Source organism: Narcine bancroftii, chromosome 4 (assembly GCF_036971445.1).
Source record: "Narcine bancroftii isolate sNarBan1 chromosome 4, sNarBan1.hap1, whole genome shotgun sequence".
Lineage (NCBI taxonomy): Eukaryota > Metazoa > Chordata > Chondrichthyes > Torpediniformes > Narcinidae > Narcine > Narcine bancroftii.
In genome coordinates, this window is record NC_091472.1 from 304,006,707 (window position 1) to 304,021,962 (window position 15,256).

The window sequence follows — 15,256 nt, forward strand, 5'->3', positions numbered from 1 at the left end:
GTCAGTTTGTGAGTGGCTGGGTCCAGTTAAGATTCTGGTTAGTGGTGATTATCAGGATCCCATGACTGTGTGACTCAAATGCCAACTACAAATTTGCCAATGACACCTCGATTGTTGGCAGAAAAGCGGATGGCAATTAGGAAGTGTAAGATAGATCATCTAGCTGACGGGTATCACAGCAACAACTTTGCACTCAACGTTAGTAAAACAAAAGAATTGTGAACTTGAGGAAGGGGAAGCCAGAATATAAACTAGTCCTCATCAAGGGGTGAGCAGTGGAGAGGGCATTCTGACCGGTTCCATCACTGCCTTGTGTGGAGGTGCCAATGCACAAGATAGAAATAAAAACATATCAAAATGCTGGAGGAAATCAGATGGCCTTGCACTGTCCATAGGAGATAGATATATTGCTGACATTTTAGGCCTGAGCCCTTCTTCAAGGAATAGGCAAAGAATAAGCAACAAACAAGAACTCTAGAATGGGCACCGAAGGGCTGGAGGTTCTCAGCCAGTCTTTTCAGCATCTACAGGAGACAAAGATATATTGCCAATGTTTCGGACCTGAACCTTTCTTCCTCGGATAGAGCTGGTGGAAGGCGACGGGGGAGGAAGTGGGGGGGGAGGGGGGGTTAATGAAAATCAGAGAAGTCGATGGAGGGTATCCAGATGGACGAAGAGGTATTGTTTCTCCAATTTGCAAGTAGCTTCAGTTCTGGCAATGTACGAGACCATGGACAGACATGTCAGCAAGGGTATGGGATGGGGAATAGAAATGGGTTGCCTCCAGGAGATCCATGCTATTGCAGCAGACAGAGCTGAGGTGCTAAACAAAGTGATTTGCAGACGATCATGTTTCACGAAGGACAGAAATATGCTACACAGGGTTGTAAATTCGGCCAGCAGCACCATGAGCATTGGTCTTTCCTCCATTAATGACATCTTTAAGAGATAGTGCCTCAAGAAAGCAGCATCTTCAAAGCTGCTTCCTTCTGGTAACCTCAGCCTGCTTCCCAATTTGTCCTTCAAGTATGTTTTCAGTTGGTGGTATCCAAACGTTGTACCGTGAGTTATACCATATTTGTACTTCATTTGTTCAAAAGATAATAAATTATTTCCCAAAAAACAATTTTCTATTCTTTCGATCCTTTTTCTCTCCCATTCTCTAAAGGAAAGGTTATCTATTGTGAAAGGGATTAGTTGATTTTGCGTCAATAGTAATTTTGGTAGTTGGTCATTTGCGTTTTTTCCTTTCTACGTGAATCTTCTTCCAAATCTTGAGCAGATGGTGCAGTACTGGTGAGCTTCTGTTGAACCAGCTTTTCATCCCACTTATATAGTATATGTCCTGGTACCTTCTCCCCTATTTTATCTAGCTCTAATCTGGTTTTTCCCTTGTTTGATAAAAATCTGATAGATATCTTAATTGTGCTGCTCTATAATAATTCTTAAAGTTTGGTAGCTGTAAGCCCCCTTGTTTGTACCATTCTGTTAATTTATCTAGCGCTATCCTCGGTTTCCCCCCTTTCCATGAGAATTTCCTTATTATTTTCTTTAGCTCCTTGAAGAATTTCTCTGTTAAGGGAATTGGTAACGATTGAAATAGGTATTGTATCCTTGGGAAGATATGCTTTTTAATGCAATTTACCCTTCCTATCAGTATTAGTGGTAAATCCTCCAATGTTCTGTCATCTTGTAATTTCTTCATTAATGGCTGATAATTTAATTTGTGTAGATGGCCTAGATTATTATCTAGTCGAATAACTAGATATCGGATTGCTTGTGTTTGTTTTACAGACACAATGATAATTAAAAGATTTATAACAAACATGTACATCAAGCTGCAAGAGAAAGAGAACGATGAAATAAGCTGTAAACCCAAACAAAAGTGGGAACAAGATCTAAACATAAAGATAAAGAATGAAACATGGGAAAAGCTATGCTCCGGAACTATGAGAAATATAATAAACACGAGGTTATGCATGATACAATATAATTGGTTACACAGGCTATACACCACGCCCCAAAAGTTAAATAAATGGGACCCAACAGTATCAGATAGCTGTTTTTGCTGTAAGAAGGAAAAGGGAACAACAGTACATGCAATTTGGGCATGTGAGAAAGTGGAAAAGTTTTCGGAAGATCTAAATCAGATATTAAATAAAATCACAAAAAGCAACATACCAAAAAATCCAGAGATCTTTCTTCTAAGTAATATAAGAAGTAAAGAACTTGGCCTCGATTTGGATGAAGCACAAAAAAGATTTATTATGATAGCCTTAGGTGTAGCAAAAAAATGTATAATGTCAACCTGAAAATCAGAAGAGAGCCTGAGAGTATAGCAATGGTACATAGAAATGAATAAATGTATTCCATTGGAAAAAATAACATATAATTTAAGAAATAACATCACAGTATTCGAACAAATTTGGGAACCGTACATGGAACACAAGAGAGGGCCTACCGCAGACCTCCACCCCCTAAAATGATAGAATGAGAAGACGAAATGAACTGGCCCAGTGTGTAAAAGTAGATGACACAATTTTTTTGTTTATTTTCATTGTGTGACGACATTGTTTAATGGGTTTAATGTATTGTATATGTTGAACGTTTAGTGGGTGGGGAGGGGGGTGGGAAGGTGGGAGGGAAGGAATGGGGGAAAAAGGGGAGAAAATGACACTGTGTATATTCAAGAGGGAAATGTTTGTGTGTATTTTGGTCAGTATGGTTCATAGTGTGAAAAATTTTAAAATTTTTTTAAAAAAGCAGCATCTACCATCAAGGATCTTCAACATCCAGGGAGGAGGTACAGGAGCCTAAAGACACACACACTCAACATTACAAAAACAGCTTCTTCCCCTCCGCTACCTAATTTTTGAATGGACAATGAACCTATGGATGCAACCTGACTTTTATTCTTTTTTACACTACCTATTTTCTTTAAAATCTTGTACATTTACCTATTTGTAATTTTATAATAATCTTTGAATCATGTTCGGCCACATACTTCTGCCACAAAACAAATTTCATGACACGTGTTCATGACAATGAACCTGATTCTGATGTTGATGTGAGGAACTCTGCAATGAAAATGCAGTTGCAGATCAAGCACAGATGATTAAACTCAACCTTCCCTAAGATAGTGATTACCTAGCACTTTTGTCCTGGAAATTTTACGAACTAATTATTTGTCAGTGTCTGATGATCTTACTGCAAGAAGGGATGAACTGCTTCACATACTGAACAGTTGCAAACTGAACTATTAAGATTTTGTACAACCATCATAGAGCATCACCAAATTTGATCTTTTAATGGAAGGTTATTGATGAAGTAGATGAAGATGGTTGTGCCTAATACATTAAGAACAACCTTGGGAATTCTGCAGTGATGTCCTGTGACTGGTATGATTGAGCTCCAATAACTGCAGTTAATAGAATGATTTTCCCTTTATGCCCATTAACATCAGTTTTATCAGATGGTTGGATGCAACATTAGCCCCTTTTCCACTGGCACCCAGTCCCTGTGGAAAGGAACACTGACCGAACACCAGCATTAAATGATGTCAATTCACGCTATGGATTATCCGCCTGTACCCTACTCATATCCCCAGTGTTTGCTGACGCTGGTGTTCTGATGAAACCAATGGAAAAAGGAACACCTGTATCCCAGGATGGAAATTACATCTTTTTTTTATATATGTGATTACGTTTCACCACTTGCTGAGGCTGTCTGTGGGAGTCGTGAGATAAGGCTGACTGACTCCTTAGCGGCTCTTACTCTCCTCAATTAGAAGTGCAATCCAAATTATCGTACTCGCAGTGGCATAGCTAGGTCAAGTGGCGCCCCATGTCAAAATAAAGTGCCCAAAAACCACCACACACCAACTGTGCTGCTGCCGTCCGACACATCCCCATAAATTTTACACACACGTTGTGTTAATGTATTTGAAGTCTGCGTTTCTTACCTGCCATTTTGTACCCAGCTGGAAGGTGCAGGGAATGGCCAGTAGGGCAGCCAACGGGTGGCCGATGAGACAGTTAGTGGGCGACTGAGGTGGGATGTTAGTGGGCGACCAAGGTAGCAGCCGGAGGGGCAGACTGCAGGTGACCAGGGTGGGTTGTCAGCGGGCAGCCGGGGCAGACTGTCCGCAGGGCAGTCAGCGGGCAGACAGGGCCTGCTATCATCCTCATCCATGTGTCATTTTATACAATTTTTCCCATGAACATACCCTTGGTGACGCAGCTATTTTGGACCTAGGAGCCCATTTGTAGTGCCCATATCTTGAGCACCTATAATCCTAATTTTTCACAGAGTACCTTTTCATCACTGGTTGTTGACTCTGGGTGAGGCAGGGGACTGTTCTGATGGTTGCTTTCCACAGTTCGTGTTTCTTCTACTTTAGTCCTAACTGCTGGTAATGCAAGTGGTGACATGTCCAATGGTATCTATGAAATTGTACCAGATGAAAATTTCAGTCAAAACTAAGATCACTATTAAATTTAAATTTAGACATACAGCACAGAAACAGGCCATTTCAGACCACAAGTCCATGCTGACCAAATTACACCCAATTAGCCTACACCCCCAATACGTTTCGAATGCTGGGAGGAATCCTGAGCCCCAGGGAAAACCCACGCAATCATGGGGAGAACGTACAAACTCCTTACAGAAAGTGCGGGATTCGAATCCTGGTCCTGATCACTGGCGCTGTAAAGGCATTGCGCTAATCGCTATGCCAACCGTTCTGCCCCATTTGACTCTAAACTGTACATTAGAGATTTACAAATTATTATTAATATATTCGTAGAATGCTAACATTGCAAAAACAAATTCCCAATTATCAAATGCGTCGGAATTCAAAATAACGAATGTAAGAGTTATCATAAATGAACAAATGAATGCCAAAGATGAGTGCCTACAAATTCATGAATTTGATTTGTTGTATCTGATTAACAACTGTGCAACTTAGGGTCAAGGATCATTTATTTCCCCAAGGTCCACATTCCATCACGTTGACTATTTCCCAAAGGTCCACATTTCATCACGTTGACTATTTCCCAAAGGTCCACATTCCATCACGTTGACTATTTCCCAAAGGTCCACATTCCACCATGTTGACTATTTCCCCAAGGTCCACATTCCACCATGTTGACTATTTCCCCAAGGTCCACATTCCACCATGTTGACTATTTCCCCAAGGTCCACATTCCACCATGTTGACTATTTCCCCAAGGTCCACATTCCACCATGTTGACTATTTCCCCAAGGTCCACATTCCACCACGTTGACTATTTCCCAAAGGTCCACATTCCATCACGTTGACTATTTCCCAAAGGTCCACATTCCATCACGTTGACTATTTCCCCAAGGTCCACATTCCACCATGATGACTATTTCCCCAAGGTCCACATTCCACCATGTTGACTATTTCCCAAAGGTCCACATTCCATCACGTTGACCATTTCCCAAAGGTCCACATTCCACCATGTTGACTATTTCCCCAAGGTCCACATTCCACCATGTTGACTATTTCCCCAAGGTCCACATTCCACCATGTTGACTATTTCCCAAAGGTCCACATTCCATCACGTTGACTATTTCCCCAAGGTCCACATTCCACCACGTTGACTATTCCCCAAAGGTCCACATTCCACCATGTTGACTATTTCCCAAAGGTCCACATTCCACCATGTTGACTATTTCCCAAAGGTCCACATTCCATCACGTTGACTATTTCCCAAAGGTCCACATTCCATCACGTTGACTATTTCCCCAAGGTCCACATTCCACCACGTTGACTATTTCCCAAAGGTCCACATTCCACCATGTTGACTATTTCCCAAAGGTCCACATTCCACCATGTTGACTATTTCCCAAAGGTCCACATTCCATCACGTTGACTATTTCCCAAAGGTCCACATTCCATCACGTTGACTATTTCCCCAAGGTCCACATTCCACCATGTTGACTATTTCCCAAAGGTCCACATTCCAACATGTTGACTATTTCCCAAAGGTCCACATTCCACCATGTTGACTATTTCCCAAAGGTCCACATTCCACCATGTTGACTATTTCCCAAAGGTCCACATTCCATCACGTTGACTATTTCCCAAAGGTCCACATTCCATCACGTTGACTATTTCCCCAAGGTCCACATTCCACCATGTTGACTATTTCCCAAAGGTCCACATTCCACCATGTTGACTATTTCCCCAAGGTCCACATTCCACCATGTTGACTATTGCTGCTCAGTTTGTTTGATACTGAAAGATGCTTTGGGTTCACTCGATATGCAGATTAGTTTCAGGTGTTTTTATTTAACAGGAATACAATTACTCATAGCAGGCATTGTAATTAGTTTCTTCAGGTATTCAACGACCTAAATAATGATCTCTGAACAGTCTACTTTTTAAAAGGGAAGACCTTACTGTAACTCCAGGAGCAACAATACTCATTGTCCATGAAAATACTTGTGATTTTGCCAATGACTTTAATTAGATGGCTGCAGCACATGTTGCACCAGGATGGCTAATAACAGCCTGAGTGTAATTACAAGGCCTTGATTCCTAAAAATTCAGTGGCTTCTACCATATATACCTGCGTAATAGTTGAATTCTGTGGAACAATTTTTACAGTAAAATTTAGGGGGTTGGCTATTACACGCATATTACTTTTAACCATGGCAAATACCTACGTCATTCAAGCCGTCGGGAGCTCTGATGGGAGGGCGAGTGGCTGGGTCCGGGTGGTAAGTCCGCATCAGGAGCTTAGATGGGCAGGCAGCTGGGTCCTAAAATAGGTGGGGTCGACATTTACACGCAATACATAGAAAATACCAAATTTTGGTGCCAAAAATATTGGGTTGACTTACATGGTATCAATTATTACACGTTACTTAAAATATTCCGTAATGTGTATTGTAAATAGGAATAAGCATAGAAAATGTTAGGTTTGGATTTGATTTAGCTTTGATCTCAGGATTGCTACCCGTGCCATGAGCTAATGTGGTTAGAAATAGGTGGATAATGCAGCTTAACACATGGCTAAGGACGTGGTGCAGGAGGGAGGGCTTCAGGTTTCTGGATCATTGGGCTCTCTTCCAGGGAAGGTGGGACCTGTCCAGACGAGACAGTTTACAATCTGAACTAGAGGAAAGGTTTGCTAATGCTGCTCTGGTGGGTTTAAACACGATTTGCAGGGGGGTAGGAATCAGAGTGCAAGAGAAGACAGAGGAATGGAGGAGGGAAAAGATGATATGAAAATTGCATGCACCATTAGAAATTAATGGGTTGTACATGGTGAAAATTTTCTAAGGTGCATCTATGTCACTGTAAGTATTGTAGGAATGTCAGACGAACTTAGAGTGTGGATTGGCACATGGAATTATGACATTGTGGCAATTAGTGAAACTTGGTTGCAGGTTTCCGTTCCTTTAGACGCGATAAAACAAAGGGAGGGTGGGATAGAGGAGGGGAATGAAAGGGAGAGGAGTTGCATTGCTTGTCAGGGAAAATATCATAGCTGTGCTCAGGTAGGACACACCAGAGGATTCATCTATTGAGGCCATATGGGTGGTGCTGAGAAATGGGAAAGGTATGACCACACTCATGGGGTTGGATTACAGACAGCCCGATAGTCAAAGAGGATTGGAGGAGCAAATCTGTAGAGAGATAGCAGACAGCTGAAGGAAACACAAGGTTGTGATAGTAGATTTTAATTTTCCACATATTGACTAGGACTCCCATACTATAAAACTGCTGGATGGCTTGGAGTTTGTCAAATGTATTCAGGAAAGTTTTTGAAATTAATATATCGCTGTGCCAACTAGAGAGAATGCAATACTGGATCTCCGTTTAAAGAACAAGACAGGACAGGTGACAGAAGGAAAGGCTGTGGATGTTGTTTATGTGGACTTTAATGAGGCCTTTGGCAAGGTACCACATGGGAGGTTAGTCAGGAAGGTTCAGACGCTCGATATTCATGGTGGAGTAGTGAACTGAATTCAATAATGGCTGGTTGGGAGAAGCCAGAGGGTGGTGGTGGATGGGTGGAAGCATTGTGGAGAGTGAGAGTGAAGAAAGTTTTCAAAGTAAATGGTCCATCTGGACCAGGTGGAAAAATTAGCGATGGAATTCAATGCAGACAAGTGGGAGGTATTATATTTTGGAAGGACAAACGAAGAAAGGACAAGTACGGAAAACAGTTGTGCAGTTGAACAGAGGGACTGGAATACAGATAAACAATTCCCTGAAAGTGGTGTCACAGGTGGATAGAGTTGTAAAGAGAGCTTTTGGAAGTATTGAATATAGGAGTTGGGAAGTTAGGGTAAAGTTGTATAAGACATTGGTGAGGCCAAATGTGAAGTATCGTGTGTAGTTTTGGTCACCCAACTACAGGAAAGATAGTAATAAGTTAGAAGTAAATCACAAAAATATGTAGTCACCAAGTAAAAACACAAAAGGTTAGAGAAGCTCAGCAGGTCAAACAGTCTCCTTTATGTAGCAAAGGAAAAGATATAGAACCGACTTTTTGGGCTTGAGCCCTTCATCAAAGTATGAGAAAACGCCGACAGGCATCCGAACAAAAGGTGGGGGGGGGGGGTGGGAGGCAAAGGCAGGAGATGATAGCTGGAGAAAGGAGGGAAGGGACAGAAGCAATGAAGAGGAGGAGGGTTGGCTGGGTGAGTGGAAGAACTTGGAAGACAGGAAGGGGGGAAGTAAAGGCGAGCAGATTTAATGGAAAGCAATAAGTCAACGTTAATGCTATCTGGCTGGAGAGTGTCTCAATGGAAAATAAGGTGTTGTTCCTCCAATCTAGGGGTGGAGAGGGTGGGATAGCACACAAGGCCATGGACAGACATGTGAGTGCAGGAGTGTGACTCGGAATTCAAATGGTTGGCTACTGGGACATTGCAGTTGTTGAGAACTGAGAGACGGTGATGAGCAAAGCGATTTCCCAATCTGCAACCGGTCTCTCTGATGTAGAGAAGGCCATAAAGGGTGCACCAGATACAGTAAGTAAGTCCTCTGGATGTACAAGTGAAGTGCTGCTTCACTTGAAAGACCTGTTTGGGGCCCCATACCATGGTGAGGGAGGAAGTGAGGGTGCAAGTGTTGGACCTCTTGCAGGCACAGGTGAAGGTGTCAGAGGTGTGATGGGTGAGGAGGAGTGAGTGCACTAGGGTATCGCAGAAGGAGCAGTCCCTGTGGAAGACCTAGAGGGGAGGAGAAGGAAAAATATGTCTGGTGGTGGGATCCTGTAGTAAGTGCCAGAAATTCTGGTGGATAATATGTTGGATGTGGAGGCTAGTGGGGTGGTAGATGAGGATGAGGGGGGATTTTATGTCTGTTGCGTCTGGGACCAGAGGAATCCAGGGCAGATGAGTGGGAAATGGAGGATGAGGATTGAGTTGATGATGGTGGGGTGGAGGGGGGGGGGAGCCAAGTTTGTGGAAGAAGGCAGACATTTCAGAAGATCTGGACTGGAAGACCTCATCTTGGGAACAGATGCGGCAGAGACAGAGAAATTGAGAAAAGGGGATGGAATCCTTGCAGGGGACAGAGTGTGAGAAAGTGTAGTCCAGGTTGTTGTGGGAGTTGGAGGGTTTATAGTTGTTGGTGGAAAGTTGCCTACCGAGATGGAGACAGAGATATCCAGGAAGAGGAGAGTGTTATCAGAGATGGACCAGATGAGTTTGAGATCAAAGTGGAAATTGGCCGCGAAGTGAATGAAGTTCACAAACTCATCGTGGGTGCATGAAGCAGCCCCAATTTAGTTGTCGATACACCGGAGGAAGTGTAGAGAGGTCTTACCTGTGTAGGCTTGCAGCATGGATTCCTCCACAAAGCCCACAAACGGGCAGGCTTAGCTGGGATCCATGCGGGTTCCCACGGCTTCTCCTTTGATTTGAAGTTGGATGAGTTCAAGAAGAAGTTATTGAGAGTGAGGAGAAGTTATTGAGAGTGAGGAGAAGTTATTGAGAGTGAGGAGAAGTTATTGAGAGTGAGGAGAAGTTATTGAGAGAGAGGAGAAGTTATTGAGAGTGAGGAGAAGTTATTGAGAGTGAGGACAAGTTCTGCCAAGCAGAGGAAGGTGATGGTAGAGGGTGATGGATCGCATCTTTGGTCCAGGAAGAAGTGTGGGGATATAGGTATAAAGGGATTGGACATCCTTCGTGAACATGAGGCAGTCCGGTTCAGGGAATCTGAAGTCACTGAGAATGTAGAGGTCATTAAGATAGAAAAAGTGCAGAGAAAGATTTACTAGGATGTTGTCCAGCCTTCAGGAACAGAGTTGCAGCAAAAGGTTAAACAAGTTAGGACAGTGGTTCTCAACCTTTTTCTTTTCACTCACATACCATTTTAAGTTATCCCTATGCCATCGGTGCTCTGTGATTTGTAAGGGTTTGCTTAAGGTGGTATGTGAATGGGAAGGGAAGGTTGAGAATCATTGCTCTAGACCCAGTTGTTAATGAAATACTTGTTTGAGGAAAAATTGTCACTGGCCCATTTTCTTTGGAGTTATGAAACCATGCACATAACGAGTCAATTAGGTACAATTAAAACAGTGGTTTTCAAACATTTTCTTTCCACCCACATACCACATTAAGCAATCCTTTACTAATCACAGAGCTCCTATGGTATTGGTATGGGAGTGGAAAGAAAAAGGTCGAGAACCACTGGGTAAGGACTTCATTTCCTAGAGCGTTGAAGAATTAGGGGAGATTTGATAGAAGTATTTAAAATTATGAGGGGGACAGACAGAGTAAATGTAGATAGGCTTTTTCCACTAAGGGCAGGTGAGAAACAAACTAGAGGACATGGTAAAGAGTGAATGAGGAAAAGTTTAGGGGGAACATGAGGGGAAATTTTTCACACAAAGAGTGGTGGGAGTGTGGAACGAGCTGCCAGCAGAAGTGGTGAATGTGGGCTCAATTTTAACATTTAAGAAGATTATGCACAAATACATCGATGGGAGAGGTATGGAGAGCTTTGGACTGGGTGCTGGTCAGTAGGACTAGCCAAAAATAAATGGTTCGGCAGTGACTAGAAGGACCAAAGGGGCCTGTTTCTGTGCTGTGGTGTTCTACAGTTCCACTGTTTAAAAAAGGCTCTAAAAGTAACCCTGGAAATTATAGGCTGGTAAATCTGAAGTCAGTAGTAGGTAAATTATTGGAAGGTGTTCTAAGAGATCAGATATACAATTATTTGGATAGCCAGAAACTGATTAGGGATAGTCAACATGTCTTTCTGCATGGTAGGTCGTGTTTATCCAATCCTATAGTTTTTTGAGGCGGTTACTAGGAAAGTTGACGAAATAAAGGCTGTGAGTGTTTTCTACATGGACTTTAGTAAGGCCTTAGACAAGGTCCCACATGGGAGGTTAGTCAGGAAGGTTCAGACACTAGGTATTCATTTTGAGGAGGTAAACTGGATTTGACATTGAAAGGGTAAAATTTTAGGGGGAACTTCTTCACAGAGTGGTGGAACGAGCTGCCAGCTAAAGTAGTGAATGTGGGCTCAGTTTTAACATTTAAGAAGAATTTGGACAGCTACATGGATGGGAGAGGTATGGAGGGCTATGGACTGAATGCAGGTCAGTGGGACGAAGTAGAAAAATGGTTTGGCACAGACTAGAAGGGCTGAAGGGGCCTGGTACTGTGCTGTAATATTCTATGGTTCAATTTAACTGATGTAATTATAGAAAAAGTAGAGATGTAGTTACCATAAATGAACAAATCGTTACATCTAGTTCAAATGTAAATTAATTAGAGATTCCTTAATATTTTCCAATATTAATATATTTTAACCATGTCCCAGCTGTAGGAATATAGTACAATTATTACAAATTACAATTCATTAATATGCAACTACAGTAAAAGTCCTAAAATCTGGACTGCTTGGGGATTGGGTCTGTCTGGATTTTTGGACTTTCCGCATTCTCGGGCAGTAGTTTTAAAATTTAAGGAAAATAAAGAAGAGATGAACACATAAATTTTGACTGTATTTTATATAACCATAACCATATAATAATTACAGCAGAGAAACAGACCAGCTTGGCCCTTCTAGTCCATACTGAACACTTACTCCCCACTGACCTACACTCAACCAATAACCCTCCATTCCTTTCCATCAATATACATATGCAACCTCCTTAAATGCTAATATCGAACCTGACTCTACCACTTCGTCTGGAAGCTTGTTCCACACACCTACCACTCTAAATCCAGAAGTCTCCCCCATATTATATTTCCTCTAAGCTTCCCCCCACCCCCCGATGAAAGATTTGAATTTGATTTACATTAAAGAATTGGATTATTTGGAAAAAAGAGATAGAGAATTTGGAAAAAAATGCAGAGGAATGCTTCTGATGAAAAAAGTTTAATAAAGAAGAAATTTCATTATATAGTACACTGCAGACTTAAGAGAACTGAAAAATTGAGAGAACGAAACAAAAGTATTATGAAATTAGGGAAAGCACACATAAGGTTTTGGCTTGGCAATTGAAGGCAGAACAAGTCTCTAGAATAATTAATACTATTAAAAAGAATTCTAAGAAAATTACCTCAATTATAAACCTCAGGAAATAAATGATTCATTTAAGTATTTTTACTTTAATTTATATAGATTTCATCTTAATAGTGATGAGGTTAAAAATGATAATTTTTTTTGTTTCAAATTAGTTCAAAAAATTTCTTGAATTGTCAAGATCAAAAATATTTAGATGCTCCATTTATGATAAGAGAGGCTCTTAATTCTTTGCAAAGTGGTAAGTCACCAGGGGAGGATGTTTTCTGTCTGAATTTTATAAATTTTTTTTATAATAAATCTTTAATTTATTAATACCCCTTTTAAAGAGGTGTTGAAAGCGGCAACAGAAACCCACTCTCTACTGGAATCATTTTCATATGTAATCATAACTGTAATACCGAAGAAAGATAGAGATTTGTTAAGGACTGAATTTTATAGGCCAATAGCTTTACTAAATGATGATTACAAAATTATAGCCAAAGTTTTGGCAAATAGAGTGACTAGATATCTACCAAATTAAATTCATATGGATCAAACTAGTTTTATTTAAAAAAAACGCCAATCTGCTGATAATGTTGCTAGATTGATTAGTTTAATACATTTATCTCAAAAGAAGGGCGATTTAACAGTGGCAGTAATTTTAGATGCTGAGAAGTCTTTGATAGACTAGAATGGAATTACTTATTTAAGGTTTTAGAAAAATTTGGTTTTGGATTTACATTTATTAACTGGGTTAAAACTTGATATAAAAATCCCTCTGCTAAAATTGTAACTAATGGACAAATTTCTTCTTCTTTTCCATTGTCTAGATCAAGTAGACAAGGATGTCCTTTATCTCCAGCTTTGTTTGTTTTAGCAATTGAACCTTTAATAAGTCAAGATTCTAATATTAAGGGTATAAAGGTTAGTCAAGAGGAACACAAGATTAATTTATTTGCTGATGACGTTTTGGTTTACATGACAGATCCCAAAAATTCTTTGCATTAATTATATACAAGACTGGAAGAATAAGATTAATTGGGACAAAAGTGATTAAAGGTGATTATACTTAATGTAGAGAATTTGCTCAATTTAAGTGGTCAGATGATAAAATTAAACACTTGGGGATTAAAGTTGATATTGATTTAAATAACTTATATAAACTAATTTTATTAAGTAAAAGTAAATAAAGATTTAAATAGGTGTAATAACTTGCCTATAACTTTAGTAGGTAGAGTGAATTGTATAAAGATGAATATCTTTCCAAGTGTTCAATATCTTTTTCAGTCAATTCCTTGTTGGATTCCTCAAAAATGTTTAAAGGATTTACGTTCGAGTATTAGGAAGTTTTTATGGAAAGGGAAGATGGCTAGAGTGTGTTTGGAAAAATTGGCCTGGAAAGTTGAATTAGGAGGTTTGCAACTTCCACATTTGAAGAACTATTGTAAGGCAGTTCAACTAAAATTTATTAATGGGATGTTTGATGTAGATAAACCTTTAGCCTGGTTTAAAATAGAATCAAGTAAAATAGGAGAAAAATGTATGCAGGACTGTATGCAAATACAAAAAAAACAAAACAATATTTATATTTTGGCGATGAGGCAGAAGAAAAATGTCAGTAACAATGGAACAGCTCAAGGCTGTCATCAAACAACAGCAAGAGAGTTTTGAACTGATACAAGTGAAGCTAATGGAAAAGCTGCCCGCAAAAATGTCCGTTCGAGCTTCAATCATTCAGGAAGGTGAGCCTGCAGTTAAAACAAATTCTGCAGACGCATTAATGAACTCTATCTCTGAGTTTAATTATGACAGAGTCATGCACTTTTGAAACTTGATACAGAGGTATGAAGACTTGTTTTCAGTAGACTTTTCAAAGTTCAGTGAGGTATGGAAGATTAGGATGTTGTTGACGAAGTTAGGCACTCGATAACTCGAGCGCTACATATTCTGCCAAAACTTGACCAGGAGCTCAGTTTCAGGGAAACACTTGATGTAATGGCAGAAATATTTGGTGAATAAGCATCACTGTTCAACATTCAGTATCAGAGTTTAAAAATGACAAAGAAAGATACTGAAGATTTTGTGGCATATGCGAGTATGGTAAATGACAGTACAAGTGTTTTAAACACTCCATGCTGACTGAAGACCAGTTCAAGTGTCTAGGCTTTGTTGTGGCAATGCAGTTGCACCAAGATGCAGACCTCAGAACATTGTTGCTGGTGAAGATTGAGCAGGAGTTTGACATGACGCTTCGAAAATTAACCGCAAAATGCCAAAGCTTAACTAATTTAAAATACGACAGCAAAATGGTGGAAGCGGCACACCCATTTGCAAGCAATGTCCAGTCAAGTCAGCAGACCCCACTAGACAAAGTAAAAGTGTGACGCACCCAGCCAAACCGTCCAGTGCTTATTGGAACTGCAATACAGCGCTGCAGTAAATGCAAGCATCGAGGACATCAAGCAGAATGCTCTAGAACGGGCAGATGGAAAACACCTAACAAGTTAGCTTCACACACAAAAATGAAACCAATCAAAGAAACTTTCAAGGTGGCAAACACCAAATTCAGGAAATATGTGAAGGTACATATTAACAGCATCCCAGTGAAGCTTTAAATTGATACAGAGTCTGACATTAAGCGAATATCAAAGAAAACATGGAAACAGATTGGTCAGCCAGAGGTGACTCCAACCGAAAACATGACATGGAACGCTTCTAGGGTGAGGTCCTGGAGTCGATAGGCAAAGT

The 15,256-nt window shown here is 40.5% G+C and overlaps 1 protein-coding gene across 11 annotated transcripts in view; it reads right to left on the bottom strand.

Annotated features, from left to right (window-relative positions):
- The window catches only part of atf2 (activating transcription factor 2), a 147,650-nt gene that overhangs the window by 90,228 nt on the left and 42,166 nt on the right, over positions 1–15,256 (bottom strand). For 7 of the 11 annotated variants that reach the window (XM_069935781.1, XM_069935782.1, XM_069935786.1 and 4 more), the window contains 2 exons: positions 6,694–6,789; positions 4,314–4,442 (listed from right to left, as the gene is read on the bottom strand). The exons of 1 other annotated variant lie outside the window; for it this stretch is intronic. In XM_069935781.1, coding sequence (XP_069791882.1) covers positions 4,314–4,442; positions 6,694–6,789 — 225 coding nt within the window. Of the gene's footprint in view, positions 1–4,313; positions 4,443–6,693; positions 6,790–9,811; positions 11,680–15,256 lie in introns of those variants that run through there. 3 more of the 11 variants (XM_069935788.1, XM_069935784.1, XM_069935791.1) reach the window with 2 other exon arrangements.